Raw genomic sequence first — 23,627 nt, forward strand, 5'->3', positions numbered from 1 at the left:
CTCTTGATTACTGGAACAATAGCTGGAGCAATCGCTGATGAAACATGTGAAGTAATCGCTAAAGGAACTTCTGTTCAATCTGTTTTCTACACGAACGGATTTTTAAAGGAAAATTTGGAGGAATATCTTGAAGAGTTCTAGATGAACTTCTGGAAAAATCTTGAAGGTATTTCTTTAGGAACTCCTGGAGGTATATTTGGAGCTACTAATAAAAAAAGTATCTGCGATCAATTCAGAAAAAGTCGAAATATATGACATTTAGGAGTTTTAGAAATTATAAGAGGAATTTGAAAAGTAATTTCTAAGCAACGCCTTGGTCCGATCCGTAAACTTACTGGTCCTTGGATTTATGTTTTCCTTTATCTAGAATGAAAACTACAAAATATTTGGGAGCAGCAAAATTGTCACATTTTTTAATTATGGTAACCTCGGTTTAAACCAAAGAATCTCTCAAAAATCTATATCGAAATTCTCGTGCGGACTGTTTTCCTTGAAACCCTTCAGGTATCAGAAGGCCGGCTCCAGAGGCACGTTATTTTAAGGCAAAGGTGATGAAATAGGAAGGGGTGCTCTAGAAGAGAGAATGAACACATAAGCGCAACGAGAGCTCATAGCCCACACCACAACGGGTTTAATCAATTCTCTTAAAAGGACACTGTAAAACGCATAAGCGTAAAGAGAGCCTATAGCTCATTGGAGGTAGCTTGTGACGTTATGCAACTTTCAATATGACATTGAAAGGCACGTCATCGAAAGCATCCTCAATATTCAAGAAGTCACCCAAGCAAAAACTACGTTTGAGCGAATACTTTCTTGCAAACGTATACAACTTTGTGTAAAAGAGTCACTGTGGACATACCAAATTGGGAGGAATGAGAGTTCACATGAATAGGCATGTAAGCCAGACGAACTTCACAGATGTGACAATCGACAATGCGTTTCAAGAATTTCAGAAAGAACGAGATAGCCAGGAATTCATTCTTTCTTTATACAACGTATACTGTGGTGCATAAATGATCGGACAACCGCCGATTTTCATACAAAATGGCCAAGTTTAAGGTGCTGTAACTATGGTTTGCTTTGTTGGATTGAGCTCAATTTTTGATACGGAACTACAAATATGCTGAATTTTGTGTATACAAAGTATAAAATGTTTTCGTTCACAGGTCTGGGTGCGGCAAGGCGTTGAAAATATTGCAAAAGTGATCGGACAGCGGTACCCCTTTGATTTACACGCGTGCCGCTGTCCGATCACTTTTGCAATTTTTTCAACGCCTTGCCACGCCCAGATCTGTGAACGAAAACATTTTATACTTTGTATACACAAAATTCAGCATATTTGTAGTTCCGTGTCAAAAATTGAGCTCAATTCATCAAAGCAAACCATAGTTACAGCATCTCAAACTTGGCCATTTTGTATGAAAATCGGCGTTTGTCCGATCAATTATGCACCACAGTGTACGCACCCTTTCGGGATCAAACTATCAAGTAATTTCACGCCATGAAAATATCCAATAGAAAACTACAAGAGTTCAAAACATGTTTGAAATACTCAAATCCCTTTGGAGAAAAATAGGACAAACCCCCATTTGCTCCTGGAGATTTGAAGGAAGCAGAGCTTTTTAGGGCCCACTAAGTCGGTTGTATAGCTATAATTCTCGGGCGGAAGCTAGAGATGCGTAACTATGCAACAGAATGGTTTATCCGTAGATGTTTTGAACTAACAGATCAGAGTTCCATTCAGGAATACCTCTTGTGATCCGCACAGACCGCAGAAGATAAGCTTCTTTCAAAGCAATAATTATGGCATACCACAATGGAGGGCGTTGTAATAACAAAACCACAATGAAACTCTCCTGGAGTAGCAATGGAAGCGAGTTATCCATAAAATGTGGTCGCAACCAATTAGTACAGGTTCCCCCATTTTTGAGCAGCGATACCTGAATACGCAACGTATACGAAGGAACACTCAAAAGTGCAAAGAAGGTCAAATGGAAACTCCTCATCTAACACATGCCAATCAGTCAACTCATGACAAATTCTGCTCATGCAGAGTTGGGTTAGGTGCTATTTTATGTTAAGCTATCCATGAACTGTACTACCTAAGTGATCCATCAAAGTGAAGCATATCAAATAATGTTTGAGCTACTTCAGATAATGTAATCATCGTAGCAATACTGCCAAATATTAACGAAAAGATGCTGAATACAAGAGCTTGCTTGAAGGCATCCATAAGGAAAGGTTGAAACATACTGTTAACGTTATTCTAAAAAAAATAGCATACTCGTGGCACGCCACTTTATAATGAAAGAAGCAAAACTGGGTTCACAAAGTAACCTATACAGAAGTTACCCTACGAAAACTTTTTGAAGTAGAGCCACTTGGGCTACGCACGCTTTTTACGCTGAAAATTGATCTGAGGTTTCCGAGCCGTAGCCACTACCCAAACTAGACAGGATTACACTCTTCACAATCACAGCACAAAAAGGAAACATCAACGACAAACCAAATCGGTGTCAATTGAAAAACGCCAATGGCGAAAACGCATTAAGCGAACCCATATAGGTAGTAATGTAAGCTAATTAACAACATTTGAATAATCCCGCCCTTATTTAGCCTCAAATTTGATACTTAAGAAGGGCAGCTGATTATCTCGAAGAAACTCAAGGTCCACTGCACTATTGCTCTGGTTAGCGCAGTAAGCGCTTATTACTGTGGAGGACACCCTAAATCTCCACAGGCTCCGTTTGTGATTAGGTTTTTATTAGACCCCCCCTAACCATTCATTCCTTGGAACGGTAAGCATAAAGCCGCATAACACCATGAATTAGAGGTCACCTGTTTAATGAACTCCTACCACTGGATCAGGCGGTCCGTAGTGTTATTCTTAGCCAATTGAGACAACCGTTACAGACACTACACAGCTATCTAGGCTGATCGGAAAAAGAAATTAACATTGATGGTTAACTCCGAAACGAGCCCGAACAGCCTCCAAAACCTCGGTTCAAACCAAAGAATCTCTCAAAAATCAATATCGAAATTCATGTGCGGACTGTTTTCCTTGAAAGCCTTGATTTTCTTTCATTCAAACCATTTGCACAAGGGAGGCAATGATTATACTTTGGGTACAGAAAACAAATTATGCTGTGTTGACGTTTTGTAAGTTGAAATTCACGAAAATAAAAAAAAAAAACTTCACACCGATTACGCCACCTCCGCCGAACAGGGCGTCCGGCGTCGCCGCCGCCGCGGGCTAAAATTACTATAGGGCACTGCACTGTTTTGATTTTGTATGGGATTTTGACGTTTCTTGGCCTTGTTGTTTACAAAATTTCTGTAAGACTGAAAGAGAAGGAGAGAATTTCATGCAGTGCCCTATATACGCCTCCACCAACTAAATGTGCTTAGGCGCACACGTCTACTTCGATTATAGTTCGCCCTTATTAACCACCTCCACAATAGGGCACTGCACTGTTTTGATTTTGTATGGGGCTTTGACGTTTCTTGGCCTTGTTGTTTACAAAATTTCTATAAGAGTGAAAGAGAAGGAAAGAATTTCATGCAGTGCCCTATTTAAGGAATCTCTCTCTCTCTCTTCTTGGCGTAACGTCCTCACTGGGACAAAGCCTGCTTCTCAGCTTAGTGTTCTATGAGCACTTCCACAGTTATTAACTGAGAGCTTCCTCTGCCAATGACCATTTTGCATGCGTATATCGTGTGGCAGGTACGAAGATACTCTATGCCCAAGGAAGTCAAGGAAATTTCCTTTACGAAAAGATCCTGGACCGACCGGGAATCGAACCCGTCACCCTCAGCATGGTCATGCTGAATACCCGTGCGTTTACCGCCTCGGCTATATGGGCCCTAAAAAAGGTAAAACAAGCTGCTGATATTTAATAAATAAGCCAAACACTCTAAAGTGTTTGCAATAATTTAAGAATTCTAATTGAATTAAAATGATTTTGAAGATCTTGACCAAAGTTTCAATTTGGAAATTGAAAAGCAACACTTTCAAAAACACTTTCAAATACTTTTATATATTTTGGAAAATTGGAGAGACATATAAAGAGAATGTAAGTAATCTGCCACGGTGGCTTTAATTGAACTTTTTATTTTTATGAACTTTCCTAGGCTTCAAGTGTAGAATTAGCAATAGTTAAAATACACAGAAATAAAAATTAAAAAAAAAACTTTTGGGGCCGCAGTGGGCGAGGTTGCGGCAGTACTGGTGAAAAAGTCCGGTTCCGAAAGGTTAAAAGTAGCTCTTCACACTGTCAGGATGGCAAATTTGTAAGCCGCTGAACTGTTCAATGAAAGTGATGTTAGCAAAAAATGTTGTTCCAAAAACCTGGGAAGAGTGTACACGGTCAGAAAATTCACTCATTTTGGAGCTAAAATGGGACAACTCAAAATTGAGTAAATTTTTTTTCCAGCGATAGCGCTGGCCTAAGTGCGAAAATCTCATCAGTTTAAGCTGTATAATATTCTTGCTGATGTGAAGAATATTATACGGCTTAAACTGTTTGGATTTTTGCACTTGGGCCAGTGCTATCGCTGGAAATGCAATTTACTCATTTTTTGAGCTGTCCCAGTTTAGCTCAGTTTTGTGTGAATCTTACTCATTTTAGAGTAACATTTTCTTAGCGTGTAAATATGGTTTTGTAATAGCTTTGGACGACAAGCCATAGTAAAATCAAAAACTAAGCTGAAGCATAAGAGCTCAAAAAACTATTTCAAAAACTAATTCCAAAATTTGATTTGAATAGATGTTTAAACTGGTTAAAAGGGATACCACAAATCTCACTGAACAATCGAAGACCTTGGGAAAGATTAAAAAAAAATGGTGAAGCGACACTAGTTTTATTGAACAAAAAATGATTGAAGGTGTTCCGCAATTCAAACATAGAGTATGTTTTTTTTTCTTTCGTCACAAAACAAGAACCTGCGGCGCACCTGAGAAAGGTTCATGGCGCACCAGGGCGCCGCGGCGCACAGTTTGGGAAGCACTGCTATACAGCATCGCTTACGCCACCTAGTGAACCAGTCGCAAATTTTATTATCTATTCGGAATGATGGATGTGATGAACAAACTTCCCAAAAGACAGTATTCTTAATATTTGTTTAATTCTGGAGATATTATCACGTCTTCTAAATAGGACGCTGCGTGGATATGGGTTAAGGAAATTTTGCGATAATTCCGAGAGGAATTTTAAGCTTGGAATTGGATTTTCAGCTTGCACTCAAAATTTTATCAAAAAATTGAAGAAAATGGGAATCGACGATGTAAGAATTTCCCACATGCACATACATAATTCATCTCTCGCATCTCTATGATAATAAATATAGGTTTATCAAGATTTCTCCAACTCTAACCCTGTAGCAAACCACCCGTATTTGTACCACATCCGACTCCCAACCGCACAGAACATTCCGCAAAACAACCTCTTACCTGTAGCAGAGTGGAAAATTTCCGCGATATCTCCTCGTTCTTTTTGTCGTTCTCGTCGAGCCGATTTGCATAGTCAAGTGTTTGCTTCTGCTGTTCCGCCAGCAGTTTCTGCTGCTCGGCAATTTGTTTCGCCTGCTCGGTGGCCTTCCGCTTGCAGGTACGCAACTCGCTTCGCAGCACCGACAGCTGATTATTGTATCTGCCGTGGTGCCGTTTCCGGAAATGCGTCGTACGTACGGTGTAGGTGTTGCGTAGGGAAATTGGAAAGAAACACAAAAGACAAAGATAAACGACCGGTTAGGAGGGGTTCATTAACGTGTATATCGACAACGACGACTCGGAAGTACCTCTTCATTCCCTGTTTGATTTTGCGTATACCCTTCCGGAGCACCATGTTGCTCTGGGGCGGCGAGGACGAGCTCGAGTGTGATGTGTCCCGCGACAGGATGGAGGACGATACCTCCAGGGTCGTGAACGGTTTTGTACTAGATGCTGTGAAGATGAAAGGAAAAAATCTGTTGTATTGCATTATGACACGAGCAATGTGAAGTCAATGGAAGATGCAGTGAGATATATGGAGACCAATGGAGACGCATGGTATTTTACAAACACATACGAAAGCTTGCACGAGCAGACTGATATTATTGCTTCACCTTATCCACAAACCAACAATTGCCAATTAAATATGTATTAGTGACTTGAAACAATGCTTAACAATCTATCTCTTGTTAATTCTCCGTTTTAAGGGGGAAAATCATACAATACTCACTGTAGTCTTTGCTAAAGCATGCTATATCAGGTAAGTTTGGTTCCAGGTGCTCCCTAAAGTACTCCATGGCCATCGTCGACAGGTCAAACAGCTCGTCGGTCACCTTGAAGGGTCGGGCCAACGTCGGTGTGCTCCGGATATAATTTAGCACCGAGTACACCTCATCCAGGATCTGGAAAGAAACAAAAAAAAAATAGAAACGAAATGAAACATCCGCTACGACGACAACGTAGAAAGGGGAAATATCCTCAGTCAGAAACAAAACAGAGCTCCAAAACGAGATCTGGCGGTGAGTGGCCCCCGAAGGAATCACCGAACGAGAGAAGTTGGGGCGTGGGGTGGTTGGGATGAAGTAGAACTATACCACGTCAATGAGAACACACAAAGATCGTAACCACAGTGCCCTGACGATTACAATATTAAATAAATCATCGCATGATGCATGGAACAATGGCTCCTGGAAGCTGGTGCATGTAGTGTTGTAAGAATGGAAAGGTGTTGGTACGGACAAGTATAAGGAGAGCTTTTCTTTTCTCGGTGAATGTGTGTTCTTTTCCATGGTGTTATGTCCCTACTGGCATAATGCCTGCTCCACAGCATAGTTGTGGATATCTTTATTGTCTTTATTGAAGAGATTTTACCTCCTCAGCACAGTTATCCACATCATTGCTTCTGGAATGAAAATTTCTGCATGCGTATACCATGTGGCAGGCATAGTGGGATTTACTTCTTTTGGCATTACGCCATTTGACATATCGTTTTGCATAATGGTCGTTTGAGCTAGTGGCGTAGCTAGAAATTTGGAAACCCGGTACGGAACCAAATTTGTTGGCCCCCATGAAATTTACAGATGCACAAATTTTACAATGATGAATCTACTGAATCTATAGATAAATCTACACAAAACACTCAATCAATTAAGGAATCCCACCAAGTTATCCTTCAGGAATTCCTTCAAAGGTTGCTTACCTTTTTTTGAGATTTTTTTTCTTGAAGAATGACTTGTCTTCGAGAATCCGAGAAGAAGGGTCTCCAGTTAGCCTAGTGGTTAAGGCTATGGATCGCCAATCCGGAGACGGCAGGTTCGATTCTCGTTTGGGTCGGGAAAATTTCCTCGACTCCCTGGGCATAGTGTATTATTGTACTTACCTCACGATATACAAATTCATACAATAGCAGGCAAAGAAAGCCCTTCAATTAATAACTGTAAAAGTGCTCAAAGAACACTAAGTTGAAGCGAGGCAGGCCAAGTTCCAGTGGGGACGTAGAGCCATAAAGAAGAAGATTAAAAATGTTTTAAGAGATTAATAATGCAAGGATATCATTCTGTATTTCTCATAGCATTCCTTCAGGAATTCTTACAGTGTTGCCTCCGAGGATGTTTACTTGAAAAGAATCTTGCAAAGACTTCATCAAGTATTTCTCGAAATATTTGTTCAGAAAGTCCACCAAGGATTCCATCAGTAATATCTCTAAGGCTTGATCTTCTAGAAGACCATCCGAAGAATCCTTAAAAAATTCCATACAGAATTACTAGAAAAAAAAAATTCCAATGATTCCTTCGGAAGCATAGATTTTTCCAAGAAATTATACCGGAATTCCGTTAGAGGAAAAGTAGGCCTTCTAGAATTTCCTCAAACATTCCTCCATGATTTCTTTCAGGAGATCATCCAAATATTTCTTTAAAGATTTTTCCACGGAAGTCAAGTATTGATGATGATGATGATTTTGTTCTACCATCTATTATAGCAAGGCAGCTGCCTATAGCACTGGAGTAATCTGAAAAACGATTTGATCAAGCTGTTGTTAGTGGTCAGTCATTCTCCTGTATGAAGGGCCAAAAACGGTTGTGCGGACCCGCAAGCAGAGATACTTGCACGAAACCCGCGTCAGGGGATAAAAATTTCCTTCCAGAAAAAAAAGTTCTCACGAACAACTGCAAAATCGAGCCCTTGATTGACAAAATATTCCCAATAGATGGGGTTGAAGAGCCCGCCCTCAATCCACGAAATGTTAACAACAAGGAGGAGGCAGTTCCAGGCTCCAAGATCTCACCAAATTAGCTGAAATCGTTGACACATGTTGCGCTTACAAAGAGTTGATCGAGTTGCTCCAATCCATACTACCCATAAACGATGACACGTACATATATCAGGTCCTTCAAGTTTCACTATGCATAACCGACGGATATGATTGCATACACACGATTTCACACAGTTTAGTAGTATTTCTGTTATTTTTTAATCGAAAACAAAATAATCGCCGTAATATCTGAGATTTGCACTGGGCTTCTTTTATTGGGCTGCGTAAACCGACACTCACTGAATCTTAAGCTTTTTTTAAATTTCCATGCAATTTGTAATTGATAAACGGAGAGCCCCATTTTTGGTCATTTTATTCGATGCTTTCACCCACCGTGCATAATGCAATCTGTATTTGTTACTGCATGCCGATTTTGTTGCACTACACCCGACAACCTTCCGACTAACGTGCGACATTATACCGATGCTTTACTGCTACACTACATGCAATTTTCCACGGAAGTCAAGTATTTCTCCATTTTTTTTAACGATTTCTCAATCATTCCCTCACATAACTCCTTAAGAGATTTTTCCAAGGATTTATCTCGGCATTTCCTCAAGCATACATCACTCATTTTGGCGTTCTTTTGAACATTTCATCAGATTTTTTGCTAAGGTTAATTCAGAAGTAGCTCCAAGAATTATAGCAACGATTTCTTCGAAAAAAAAATGTTTTAGGTTTGTTCAAGGGTTTCTCTTAGATTTTACAAAGAGATCCATTCTAGTATTCCTCCAGCAGGAAATTTCCAAAAAAAAAACATTGGATAATAATTCAAGAATTCCTCCAAAGATTGCTACAGAAGTTTCTCTAAGAAAATCATTAAGATTTTTTTTTTAAATCCTACTGCGATTCCACCATACAATTGTGAAGAATTAGCTTCAGTTAAATTGCACGAATAAAAAGAAAAAAAAATCTTTATAGAATTCTTTAAAATCCATTTTTTTCAAGAGATTCTCCAAGGATATCTTCAGGAATTTTTGCTAGCATTCCTCTAAGAACTCTTCTAAAAATTTCTTTGGCGGTTTTTGATGGAACTCCCTCAAAATTGTTTCGAGAAACCATTTGAAAAATGAAGCATCTCAGTCAAGAGCTTCTCCAGAATTTATTAATGGTTCCAGAATTTCCTCCAAATTTCTATGAGGATTCCAGGTAGGGCCTCCACTTCCTTAGTAATCTTACGATCCCAAATTCATCCTATCCGAAAACGAAGGGATTATGGCAGCGAATGAATATGTAATGTCTGTTGTCATTCGTGCTCACTTCCAACATAAATACAAAAATAAGAAACTAAACAAAAAGCGCTTCATTCGTTTGTTTTAAGTAGGATGAAAATGGGAGCATAAGTGCTTAGGAAAATATACCCTGTCCTTAAAAAATCAAATATTTTTTTCAGAAGTTTTTCTAAGGATTCCTTCAGGAACTCTTCCTTATCAAGTTTAGCCACTCTCTTCAGGATTTTTTAAGGATGCCGAGAAGCATCCTTAGAGGGGTTAATGCAAGGCTAAGATTTCATAGAGATCGAAAATTCTTCAGGAATCGCTTCAAGAATTGCTACGTGAATTTTTCAAGGATTTCCTAAGCATTTCTTCCAAAAATCTCATGAAAGTTATCCAAAAATTCTTTCAAAATATCGTCAAGGGTCTTGTGTGAAACTCCTGCGAATCAATCGGATAATTTATTTAATAATTTCTCCAAGGGTTCTACCGAGGATTACTTTCGGGATTTTTCCAGGATTTGCTTCAGGAATTGTACTAAGGTTTAATTCAAAATTCCAAAGGAATTCCTCCAAAGATGTCTTTAGAAATTCCTCCCAAACTTTTTTCAGGAATTTTCCAAAGATATCTTTAGTAGTTCATACAATGAATCCTCTTGCGATTTGTACCTCTCAAAGATTCGTTCAAAATTTATTCAAGTATTCTCCTAGAATCTCTTAAAATTATTTTATCAAGCAATTTTTCAAGTATTTTATTACAAATTTCATACAAGACTTCCCCAGAAATTATACAAATGATTTTGTACAACAGACCCTTCGGGAATCCTTTCAAACAAGGATTTCTTCATGTATTTCTATAATCACTCCTACAAGGTTTTTTTTTTGTAGATTCTTACACAAATTCCTACAAGAGATTCAATAGGATTTCCTACAAGGTTTTTTTTAAAAGAAAACTTTAGAAATGCCTCCAAATAAACCTTTCAATGATGATGGACTTCATGACATACTCCTTGAAGAACTTTATGAAGAAATCCGTAGAAGTATTCCTGAAGGAATGCTTGAAGAAGTTCATAAAAAATACTTGAAGAAATTTCTTAAAAAATTCTTGGAGAAGTTCCAAAAGGAATCATTGTAAATCAATGCTTAGAAGAATTTTTGAAGCAATACATGAAAACAAGCTTGGATGTAAATCCTATAGGATGTTTTGTAGAAATCATTGAAGTGATTGCTAGATAAATCGTTAAAAATATCCCCAAAGGAATTCTCGCAGATTTCCTTCAAGGTATGCTTGTGGAATGAAATACTTGATGAAATCATTGCATTGGAATACTTGATTGCACTTATTTTTTCATGTAAGAGCACAAATAACCAACAAACTATTGTTTTACGGTTTTGACGTGACATATGTTCAGATCTTAATTTTTAACAAAACATTATGTTCTCAACACTAATTGTGGTAGTAGCTCAAGTCCCGCTCATTTAAAGGCCTAATAATTTTGGTCTGCAAAGATGTATTTCACATTTTCTAAAATAAAATTAAATGGGTCCCTCAATATCAGCCGGTACCTTAAGCTAAGTCAATAGCTATGTTTGGTCCTGCTGTTAGGATATCAGGGACGTTTTCATAATGCTTATGAATTTCACTTCCATATAGTACATCATGTCTGGTAAAATGTGGTTCATTTATATATAGTGCGATACCAAGCTGTTATCCCAAATAATCGTTTCTAAGGGACAACATTTTTTTAAATGTGGTAATAAAATCTGAGTCTCCAGTTAGCCTAGTGGTTAAAGCTATGAATCACCAATCCGGAGACGGCGGGTTCGATTCCCGTTCCGGAAGAGAAATTTTTCTCGACTCCTAGGGCATAGTGTATCATTGTGCTTGCCTCACAATATACAAATTCATTCAATGGCAGCAAAGAAAGCCCTTCAATTAATAAATGTGAAAGTGCTCAAAGAACACTAATTTGAAGAGAGGCGAGCCATGTTCCAGTGGGAACGTAGAGCCATATAGAAGAAGAAGAAAATCAGGGCTCAGATTGCACTAAGGGCCAGAATCGCAGTCTAGCGGAACTAAATTAATTACTCCAAAACGAAGCATTTCCGACACATGGTGTCTTCGACAAAGTTGTTTGACATCAGCAGGGGCATCTATTTCTTAGAACGCAGTAGTTCGCAACTCGTCCGCATAGGTGGCGCCACCATCTAACTTCTTTGTTTTACGTCCTAGAGACTTGGCGTCTTCGGCAAAGTTATTTATTTTGGCAAAATAAACAACTCTTTCTCAGACGTCAACATTCCACAGCCTACTGTTTTCGAGTTATTTAAAAAATAAAAACTAATCAATGAAAAAAACTGTTTTTTAAGCTAATTTTGACGTTTTTACCAGAAACCGCGTGAGTTTAATTTTTTTGCTAATTCATATGTGTCAATCCAATCACATTGTACGGGAATATGTTGAATATTATCATTAAAAATTAAAAATAAAAATACAAATTCGAAAAAACAGTGTTAATTTCAAGCATGAATATCTCACAAAGCGCAAAAAATCGCAATTTCAAATTTTCAGCAAATACGAAGCAATACTAGGTGAACATACTGCCAAAAACTTGGAGAGGTATTTTTTGGTGTTTTTGAGATAATAGCTTTTAAGTAACAGTATAAATATAAGTAATGTCAGCATGTAACTCTTTACTGTTACACATTAGAGAGTTTATGTCTTCGAGAAAGTTGTTCATTTTGGCTAAATAATCAACTCTTTCTTAGATGTCAAAATTCCACGGCCTACTGTTTTCGAATTATTCCATATAAACTAGATTATATTGATAAAAAATGACAATAAAACACACTTTGATACAATACTATGAACTATTTTTTATTGTTTTTACTTTTACGAAACATAGTAGGTCATGAATATGTCAGTTTCGTGGAGCTTCTGTTTCACAATCTTCGATCAACGTCCTTCCACTCAGAAACAGATCCACAAGCTTCCGGTAAGATATTTCGCGATCTAAAATTAAAAATGATTGACAAAATAGGTTAAGCTTAAAACACTTTGAAATCAACATGCAAAAAAATAAAAGATATCTTGACCCATGCTGACAATAGTAAACTGACATTTGCTTGAACTTCTATGTATCGTAGAAGTAAAAACAATAAAAAATAGTTCATAGTATTGCATCAAAATGTGTTTTATTGTCAGTTTTTATCAAAACATCTAGTTTATATACAATAATTCGAAAACAGTAGGCCGTGGAGTTTTGACGTCTAGGAAAGAGTTGTTTATTTAGTCAAAATGAACAACTTTTTCGAAGACATAAACTTTCTAATGTGTAACAATAAAAAGTTACATGCTAACACTACTTATATTTATACTGTTACTTAAAAGCTATTATCTCAAAAACACCAAAAAATACCTCTCCAAATTTTTGGCACTATGTTCACCTAGTATTGCTTCGTATTTGCTGAAAATTTGATGTTGCGATTTTTTGCGCTTTGTGAGATATTAAAGGTTGAAATTCACACTATTTTTTTCGAATTTGTATTTTTATTTTTAATTTTTATGATAATATTCAATATATTCCCGTACAATGTGATTGGCTTGACACATATGCATTAGGAAAAAAATTAAACTCACATGGTTTCTGGTAAAAATGTCAAAATTAGCTTAGAAAACTGTATTTTCATTGATTTGTTTTTATTTTTAAAATAACTTGAAAACAGTAGGCTGGGGAATTTTGACGTCTGAGAAAGAGTTGTTTATTTTGCCAAAATAAATAACTTTGCCGAAGACGCCAAGTCTCTAGGACGTAAAACAAAGAAGTTAGATGGTGGCGCCACCTATGCGGACGAGTTGCGAACTACTACGTTCTTAGCCATAGATGCCCCTGCTGATGTTAAACAACTTTGTCGAAGACACCATCTGTCAGAAATGCTTCGTTTAGGAGTAATTAATTTAGTTCCGCTAGATTGCGATTCTGGCCCTTAGTGGATTGGAGAGGATCAGTGCAGCTGCTGTCGGAGGAAAGAACAACTGACTACAATTTTCAAGAGCCGGGGCTGGAAATCGAACCCATGCCCATCCGCTTATGAGGCGAACATGTGACCACTTGCGTCACGAGTCCCGGCAATGTGTTAACTCGCTAAAATACTGATATGTAGCTGAATCCCAGCAGGTTACTTTCATATTCTCGACATCTGTGGGTACAGGGCAATCTAGTTCTTCTCCGCCTTCATCAACACCCTCTGCTTTTAGTACGTTACTCGCTGACTTTTTTGTTTGCGCAAAGTAAGGTGCTTCCGCTTTCGTTGGTTCCAGTTGCTGTGCTTGGCCGCTGGACACACATCCCGGCTAAGCTTAATAATAAATCAAGAGGGAAATAATGCAACCGGAATTATGTAGCACCACCAGCGGTGAACCGACAACGATATATTCGTTTCATTATCATCCCGCTGATGACTACCACCACCACCACCAACGCCGGACGAACAAACGAACTGGAGTGAATGGAATGAATTAAAGGATATGTGTGGGAGATGGGCGGCGCTGCGCTGGCTGGAGACTGGGAGGCAATTCCCGGCTAGATTGAACACCGCTTCACCGGACAATGGAACAGTTCAAGGAGAAAAATGGAAAGTAGATTTCTTCTCTCTATTCAGTTTTTTTTTTGTTCGTTCTGTTGCGCTTTTCCCGGACGGACAGAACACTAGCAGCAGCAAGTGAAACTTGTGTGACGAGCGATGCTCGATAGGTGGAATAAATTTTTCCTTTTGTGCTCTGGGAAACTACACTCTCTAGGCGGTGGAGGTGGTGGTGGTCGGTCCGTGTCGACGTGTCACAATGCTGCTGCTGCTGCTGCCCGCCCGTGGTGGGTTGGACCTGGATTTTAGATTGAATAAGTAATGTCGGACAAGAACAGTTGGAAAAGTGGAAAACCATAAAATATAAAATGAGCGAGAATATTGAATTAAAACAGAATATTCATGCAAATGGGGTCCAGAATGGTAGCGCATGTTGAATTGCAATTTCTAAGCAAGAGGTGGTTTAACTTCTGTTTGACATTCATTCTGCACTACGTATACCAAACAATTGAACCAATCCAGTTCGATAGAATTAGTTGGAAATCATATACAGTGACCCCACACCGATGAATCACCTTAATTTTGTACACTATTTATAAATCACCATGTTGATCAAATGAGTGATCCAAAAACTGTGGTCATTTTTGCCGATTCATAAATTGTGGGGTCACTGTATATATTTGTTTTCTCAACATCACTTTTAAGATATGACATTAACTAAAGCTCACATCACAACTGCCAGAGTAGAACGCATCAGCGTAAATAGTGCATTTAGTAAAGGGCGTAGCCAGCTTTTTGGTCTGAAAGGGGGGGGGGGGGTGCGCAAGCACCCTTGGAAAATTTGCATCAAATAGTTTTTATAACTAACTAAACGCAACACGATGAAATTGAATATAATAACATTACATTCTAAAAGCAGTATTTAACCTTTCACCCACAACAGCGTGTCGTTTTATACAATACGTTGAAAAAAGCTCGCCTATTCTACACAACTCAACGTGGTACTGTTAGCGATGGACAATTTCTGGAAAATTTAGGATTTTAGGATTACTCGGTCATTGAAGGTCATTGTTTCTTCTGGAGCTAGTATTTATACAAAAAAATCGTAAGAAATTATAGCTGAACTCTTTTAGGAATACCAATTCTTTTGGGAATCACCAACTCTTTTGAGGAATAATTCAGAATTTTCTTTATGATTTCCCTTAACTATGTTTTCCAATAGAACATAGTGGAAACCCGCCCGAAGATTTTTTTTTTCATAATTCCAACATTATGTATTTCAAGACTAACTGGAGTTCTTGCAGTAATTAATCATCCAGTTTGTCTATGCTTTTCGGTTATCTTGGAATGTCCTGCACCTCTATTTCTATAATAATCCTATAAAAAATGTCATTTGACGTTTTCCCGGGAGGATTCTTGGAAGAATTTCTGAAAGTATTCACATAAAAGCCGCGAAACTATCACTGGATGAAACCCTCGAGTGAGTCTTGTGAGAATTCCTGAAAGAAATGCCTAGAGAAATTCATGAAGAATTTTGCTGCAGGTATTTTCGGAGAACTCTTAAATAATGGATTTTTTTTTTAAAAGAGCGTGTAATTTATTCAAAAAGAAATGTCTGGAGGAATTAAAGAAGGGATTCCCAGAAAAAAAAAACTTGGTGCATTTCCTAGAGAAATTCCGGGAGAAACCCCTGGAAGAATTCCGTAAGAGTCTTTCCAGGGTGAATTCCTGAAGAATTCCCTGGAGAAATGTCTGAAAGCTCTTTAAGTATGTAAGTTCTTATATGTTTAAAGTAAGTCACAGTGACTTATACGCAACCAGAACCTGCGGTGCCGTGGCTGACTCTTTTGTGGCATCTGTGTTGCTTAGAAGAATGACTGGAGGGCTTATTGTCTCGCTTTTTGTAATAATTACTAATGAAATCCCTGAGTAAACTTCTTGAGAAACTGCTGCAGGGATTCCTGAAAGAATCACTGGATAATTTCTTGGTTCATGTTTACATGCTTTTTTTTAGTTATCTTCCAATACTAGTCGCTGGAGGAATTCATCCAGAAATTATTGAAGTATTAAAAAAATCATCAGGTAATCCTGGAAATATTCTTGGGAACATCCCTGAAAAAAATGATTGAAGGACTTTTTAAATTTCTAAAGGAACTCCTTAATGAATTTTAGAAGAAAAACTGGGAGGAAATTCTGAAGAAATGGCTTCAGGTATCCCTGGAGCAACCCTTGGAAGAATTCCCGGAGGAATTTCTGAAAGTATACCATGAGGAATTCCTGGATAAACTCTTGGATGAGACCCAGCAGGAATTCCTGGAGAATTTCTTGGAGAAATCCTCGGATAAATTCTTGGAGTAATCCCTGGAAGAATTCCTGGACAAATCTCCAGAGGAATTCTGGAAGAATTTCTGAAAAATCTCTAGAGAGGATCCTGAAGGAATGCCTGGAGGAATTTCTGGAAAAAAATTCTGGTGTAATCCTAATAGGAATTCCTGGAGGAATTCTTGGATAAATTCTTGGAGCAATCCCTGGAAGAAATTCTGGGGAAATCTCCAGAGGAATTCTGGGAGGAATTCCTGGAGAAATTTCTGAAAAAAAAACCCCTTGAGTAGTTCCAGGAGAATTTCCTGGAAGAATGCTTGGAAACATTTCTGGAAGATTTCCTGGAGGAATCTTCGACGGATTCGTGAAATTCGTGGAGCAATCCCTGGAGAAATCCCTGAAGTAATTCTTGGAGGAATATCTAGAGGAATTCATGGAAGAATACTTGGAGGAATCCCTGAAAAAAACTTTAAGGAAATCCCTAGAGGATTTCCTGGGAAAATTCTTGAAGAAATTGCTGACATAATTTCTGAAAGATGTCCAGGAGCAATTTCAAGAAAATTCCTGGTGGAATTCTTGAAGAAATTCCTGGGGTAATTCCTGGAGGAGTTCCTAGAGAAATTACTGGAAAAAAATCTGGAGGAATGCCTGCAGGAAAATTTAGAGGTATTTCTGTAGGAATTGCTGGAGGCATTGCTGGATGAATCTCTAGGAAAATTCTTGAAAGAATTACTGGATAAATGCCTGGGGGAATCTGCAGAGGAATTCTGCGAGATTTCTTTTCATATTTCTACTAGCTGTCCCGGCAAACGTCGTACTGCCTGCCTATTGTGTTTTTTGACATACAGCTCCAAAGGGACGTTCCCCGCAAAGTCATCTGTATGGGAGCCCCCCGTTCCAGAGACCGGAGAGGTCTTACACCAAGCTAAGAACCTTCCCCGGTCCCAAGAATATCCACATACAAAATTTCATACCGATCGGTTCAGTAGTTTCCGAATGCATAACGGTCAGACAGACAGACAGACAGACAGAAATTCATTTTTATATATATAGATAGATAGATAGATAGATATTCTATTTATATTATTTCTATATTTCTGGAGAAATCCTCGAAGGAATTCCTGAAGGAAGTCCTGGGGAAATCCGAGGGAAAAAATGTGGAGAAATCCTTGAAGCAATTCCTGGAGGAATCTTTGGAAGAATTCCTGGAGGAATCCATAAAAAACTGAAGATATTCCTGGAGAGTTTCCTGGAACAACGTCTGCAGAAAGCCCTAGAGGATTTGAAAGAGAAATTTCTGGAAGATTTCCTGCAAAAAAATTCTGGAGGATTTCCAGAAGGAATCTTCGAAGGATTTCCTAGCGGAATCCCTGGGAAAATCCCTGGAAAAAAATCGTGGAAAAATCCCTGGAGGAATTCCGGGAGCAATTCCTGAAGGAATCTCTGACAATGTACCTGGAGAAATTTCTGAAAAAATCCTGAAGGTACCTATTCCTGAAAAAAATCCTGGAAGAATGTTGAAGAAATTCCTACAGATTTCCTAGAGAAATTCCTGGAGAAGTTGATGACAAAATTTCTCAGGGTTGTCCAGGAGCAATTTCCCGGATCAATTCCCGAACAAATTCATGGAAGAGCTCCTGGAGAAATTCCTGGAGGAATCTCTAGAGGAATTCTTGAAACAATTATTGGATGAATTTCTGGAGGATTCTCTAGAGTACTTCTGGGACAAATTTCTAATGTAATCCATTGAGAATTCTTGGAGGAATTTCTAGAAGAATTTCTGGAGGAATTCTGTAGAAATTCGTGGAGGAATCCTAGGAAGAATTCCTGAAGAAATCACACATGGAACTCCTGAAAGAATTCTAAAAACTGAATTTTGAAAATAGTCCCTGGAGTTGTCCCTGAAAAGAGTACAGAAGAAATTCATGGGTGAATCCCTGGAGGTATTTTTCGAGGGAAACCTGGAGGAATTTCTGAAGAAACCCCATCAAGGAATTGCGGAAGCCATCCCATGAGGAATTCCTTAGAAAATCCCAGATAAGCTTTCTTAAGAGTACTACGCCATCCGGCGAGCATTTTGGGTCGTCGTGTCGTGTGTGTTTTGATGCTGCTGCTAGCAGTTCCACAAACGGGAGTGTCAAACTTATCGTCAATTTTATGTTTAGACGTGTGAGGGAAGGACGGTGTAAATTGTCGCAAAATGTGTAAAATGACGACATCCGATGCGGAAGACTCCTAGTGGTGTTGGTGAAAGTTCTGGTTCGTGATTGCCGTCTCCAAGAATATATATAATAGAATGAACCCTGAAAATTGTATGTGAGTGGTTCCTGCTCCTCCGGCCGGGCGACACCCTCGGATTCATTGAAGAGAATTCGGAAAACAATTACGTGTGTGCAGTCAGCCTATTGGCAGCGTCCGCTATTGTTCGTCGTTCGCTATTGCACAGACTGATCATCGACCGTTTTGCTAGCCGCTGCAACCGCTGTTGACAGCTATTCATGGCTCCTGTTGGGAATAATGGATCAGCCGGAGCAAGACATATACTTGGTGAGATCTTTCTTAATTAACAATTTCATACATTTCAGGAAGGAAAATTAGCTATCTTAACGAAACCTTCTATAACCATGATAATCCAGACAAAATACTCAATTATACTGAATCCCAGACCATTCCCAAACCAAAATCCCAATGCTTTCTATTTACGAGGGCGTCGGTGAGTCGCTGGCACCTCGATAAATAGATATCATCCCTTCCCTACTATTCCTTCCCATGCTACGCTATATGTAGGTTAATTTAGGTAGGCAAAATTGTGTTTCTTTTCGTTTCAGAGAGCGAGCAATGGCGCTTAAGCCTAGGCTTGCTAGCCAGGACACATGGTCCAAATGCCTGTGCCCCATCCCTGAAGCAAAAAGGCCCATGGAGTGTCAAAATTTCTTAGCTATGTCACTCCCAACGTTGGTGATTAAATACACTAAAACACTTACACTCACACCAACACATCTACATGATCTACTCAAATACAATTACACAATCTGAATCTTGCCGCATCACTCGCTTATAGTGAATCCCCATCCCCAATCAACCCATTCCATATATCCAACTCCTTGACACTTATGGGGGTGTCGGTGAGTCGCTGACCTCTTGTAAAGTAGGTGTCATATCATCACATCCTTTCCCATCCTCGTAACGGAGAAGATGGGCGTGGCCGGCAATGGAAGTTCTCATGTCTTTTTTACTTCAACCTCTGATTGGATAGCTATTCTTTCCCAAATAGCATTCCATAAGCAATTAGAATAAAAGTATTAAAGTTTTAACATGACAACTTTCAGTATGCAATCTACGAATTACTCCGTTACCACGCAACGCAACGCAACGCAACGCAAATCCCAGAAAAGCTTTCTTAACAAATTTGTGGAAGAATTTCTGTAGGAATATATAGAAAAAAATATGCAGGAATACGTGCCTGAAATAAATTCTGGACGAATTATTGCTGTAATATTTGGAAGGACTCACAAAATTTAGACATTTAACCAAGCTTGTTATTTGGTAAAATGCTATGATTAGATTGAAGTGGAGAAATAGAGAAATTCTTGGTGAAATTTCTTGTGATTCTCGAATAAAAAAGGTTTGATAATTATGGATAAAAAACTTAATTTTTAGAATATTTTATTTCCTAAGATATTTTTTTCTGGAACTCTGAATTATTGATAATCTTTGAGTTGATTCAAATTTAAAAAAAATCTGGCGGCCAGAGGGGGCACGCCCCCCTCCTGGCCCCCTCTGGCTACACTTATGCATATAGCGCATTGTAGTCAGCTTGTGACGCCATGTGACTTTTAATATAACATTGAAAGGCACGTTATCGAATGCATCCACAAATTTAAGAAAGCACACAAGCAAAAACTACGTTTCAGTACAAATATTTATTTCACTTTTTGTCCCACCACTCTTTGACTGGTTGAGGGGGGGGGGTGGTAAAAATAATAAAGCATTAAATTTGAAAAATATTTAAAACTCGTCGAATTTGTTAAAGAATTTTGAGCAAGACCCGAAATTTTGATAGATATTTTTTATCTGCCACCTCAAAATGCAAAATCCAGCCAAAAAATTTGAAGGGGGGGGGGGCAAAAAGTCAAAATAGAATTTGTATTAACCTAAGTGCTTTTTTGAAAACGTATACAACTTTTTGCGAAACTGACACTGTGGACATCCCATATTGGGAGGCATGCAATTTACATGAATAAGCATTAGTGAGGGTCATCGGAACCGTTTTCTCAGATCAAAGCCTCTTTGGTTCCGTTTCGGGTCCTGAGTATCTGTGCAAAATTTTAGCACGATCGGTTGCGTCTACACTTTGCGCATTGCAATTGAAATTTGTATGGGATTTTGTTTGGGGAAACATACTTTTTTGCATTTTTGTCATAATTTGAAAAAGTTTGTCTGAAACGTTTTAACCGATACTGTAAAATGATAGCCTAGGATGTTCTGAAAAACTTTGTGGAAGACCACAAAGCGATCCGATGCTTGTGAAAATAGTTATAACCAACGAATGTGTTTATGTTTTAACATGTAAAGGAATAACAATAGCAACAAAATCATGCAGTTTCGCCAAGCATTGCCAACGCTATAACATTTTTCATAAGCATCAGATCACTTCGCGGTCTTCGACAATTTTTTTCAGGACACCTTAGGCTATGTTTTCACTTTATCGGTTACATGGTTTTAGTAAAATTCGAGCTTGTTATGAGAGAAATGCAAAAAGTGTATTTTTCCATGTAAAAGCCCATACAAACTTCAAACGCGATGCGCAAAACGTAGACATAATCGATCGTGCCCAAATTTTGCGCACTTATTTGGGTCCTGAAATAGTGAAATGGGATCTAAAAAGCTTTGATCTGATGGGATATCATTGAATTTTTCACTTTTCCATATAAACGATGACCCACTCTAATAAGCATGCTAGCCTGACGAACTCACGGGTGTTACGAAGCACTATGCTGAGAATCCGGTTCTGTTCCAGTTGGCACATAATCTCAAAAAGAAGTAAATTCAAAAATACTTAATTGTTGACAAGCCAGATTCAAAGAACTATGCAAATCCCTTCCCAAACGACGACGTTTGACAACGCGTTTTACCGAAAAAAAAAATTATAAGCAGCCATCAAACAAAAGCGGCAGCTTTCCCTGTTAATTTTGATTGAGTGAAAATAACTGCTGTGATTGCTTTTCCGCCACTTCCATTTGATGCATTGGTGATCATCGCACCACTTCCCCACGTCAAGCATATGACTTGAACTCTGACTGGCAGAGCAAAGTCTAAAAAAAATAGAGAAGACAGCCCACTCCGAATCCACAGCAGACCGTGAAAATCTGGACAGAACTGATTTGGAAGGAGAAAATTTCCTCATTGTTATTTAAGCGTCATTCTTTTCCTTCTCCTGGTATTGCTGCTGCCGCAGCTACGAGCGACGTTCGAACTTCATCACGCCTTCACGCGAGTCGATTCGTCTTTACAGCCAGCCTCCGGAAGGCTTCCCCGATCCGACCGAGCGAGATGTGAAATATTGCAAACAGATGAGATTAAATTTTTTGTTAGCCGGTTCGCTACAATACCAGCCAGAGCCAGCAACTTCCCCGCGATCGGTTGTTGATGCTGAAAGGGCGTATAATCTCGATGATTGTTTTCCCATTCTGACCCCGAACGATTTGGTTCGGTTGTGGGAAAAATGGCAGACAGTTTTTGCGACAATTGGGAAATTGATGTGTATGCATAACATTTTAACAACTTTCAACAGAGGTCGTCCATGTCAGGCATTTCTGTTTTGTTCTCCGGTGGAAACATTGGTGAGCTCATTCTTATTATACTGTTTAAAACAAGCGTTATTTTTCTGCGTGTATAACTCTCGTCGATTGCATTCTATGGTTGCTTCCAACAAGCTCCCAAGCAAAAACGAGAGGTTGAAGCTTTTTCACTGATTGAATTGGGTTTCTTGTTGTTTGAATTGAGATACCCTCCAGCAGGTTCGCGCGCGCACGGAACGCGACTCGACGAGCAAATTATCAACTTCGGCGCAGGGCAAACATTGAATCGAACTTCTCGGATGTTGGACTAATAGAACGCTGATGAAAATGAAATCAATTATGCTCCAACATGGGAACAATCTCAAAAGCAGGACAAAAAAAAATCAATCCACCATAAAAAATACATATCACCACCCGGGTTCGTACGTGGAAGATCTGATCCTGAGTCACGGACCGCATTTTATCGGCAAGAATTTGAATTTCAAATTCCTACTTAAACTCGCTTCCTATACGAGAGTTTCTCCCGCCATACCGACCGGGTACCGCCGGGGAAGATTAAACTTGTTCACTTATCGCTCTTCTACTAGGGCGCACCGCCCCATAGATAAATCTCGGCAACCAACGAAAAACTAGACATACGGCAACTAGGCACACTACTACCGAGACTCTCGCACGAAGACCTGCTGTTCTTGCAGTCTCCTTCCTTGCGGCGACTCGACTCCAAGCAAGCCTCCCAATCTACTGGGTCGAGATTTATCGCCCCAGTCAGACATATTTCAATGGTACTTGGAATAATGGCACTCATTGATGAATGGAAGAAGTGCAATGAAATCGTTTTTTTTTCTTTCTTTATCGCCGCTGGTCCGAAAATGGCAACGACAACGACGACCAAGCTAAAGGACGATAGCGGCGATGACGAGAGAAAAATCGGCAAATTGTCCCTCCAGGAGCAATCTGTTTTCGTCGCGATAGATGTGAAGATTTGTAGAACATATCGGAACATCGGTGAAGCTAGGGGATCGGCAAGTGGCCTTGAAGAGGAGTTGCTGATGAATTGTCGTTAATCTTCTGGTAAGTGCTGGATTTAGATGAGTTTCAGAATCTAGCCTAAGAATAAAAAAACAGCGTTTGTAATGAAATTTATATTGGGAGAATGTCTATATTGGCAGTGATTTTAGCAACTCAAATATTGATTATACACTCAGACCCCCACTAGGGGGTATACCCCACATAGCCTGGTACACGGTTTATATGGGAAAATACAAAAAATGGAAAAACTCCAACTCCTGTATACTTTTTGAGTTCCACTTTGGTCCCATATCAACTGTGCAAAATTTCAGATCGATCGGAGAAACTATATTTTAGCGCCCGTCATTCTTAGTTTTTCATACGATTTACTATGGGGAA

The 23,627-nt window shown here is 39.0% G+C and overlaps 1 protein-coding gene across 1 annotated transcript in view; it reads right to left on the bottom strand.

The window, feature by feature from the left end:
* The window catches only part of LOC109407805 (uncharacterized), a 76,938-nt gene that overhangs the window by 8,691 nt on the left and 44,620 nt on the right, over positions 1 to 23,627 (bottom strand). Inside the window, exons 3-5 of the mRNA XM_062842419.1 lie at positions 6,219 to 6,390; positions 5,797 to 5,941; positions 5,450 to 5,648 (exon numbers count right to left, since the gene is read on the bottom strand). Of these exons, the coding sequence (XP_062698403.1) occupies positions 5,450 to 5,648; positions 5,797 to 5,941; positions 6,219 to 6,390 (516 nt within the window). The remainder of the gene's footprint in view (positions 1 to 5,449; positions 5,649 to 5,796; positions 5,942 to 6,218; positions 6,391 to 23,627) is intronic.

The sequence above is a fragment of the Aedes albopictus genome, chromosome 3, assembly GCF_035046485.1.
Source record: "Aedes albopictus strain Foshan chromosome 3, AalbF5, whole genome shotgun sequence".
Lineage (NCBI taxonomy): Eukaryota > Metazoa > Arthropoda > Insecta > Diptera > Culicidae > Aedes > Aedes albopictus.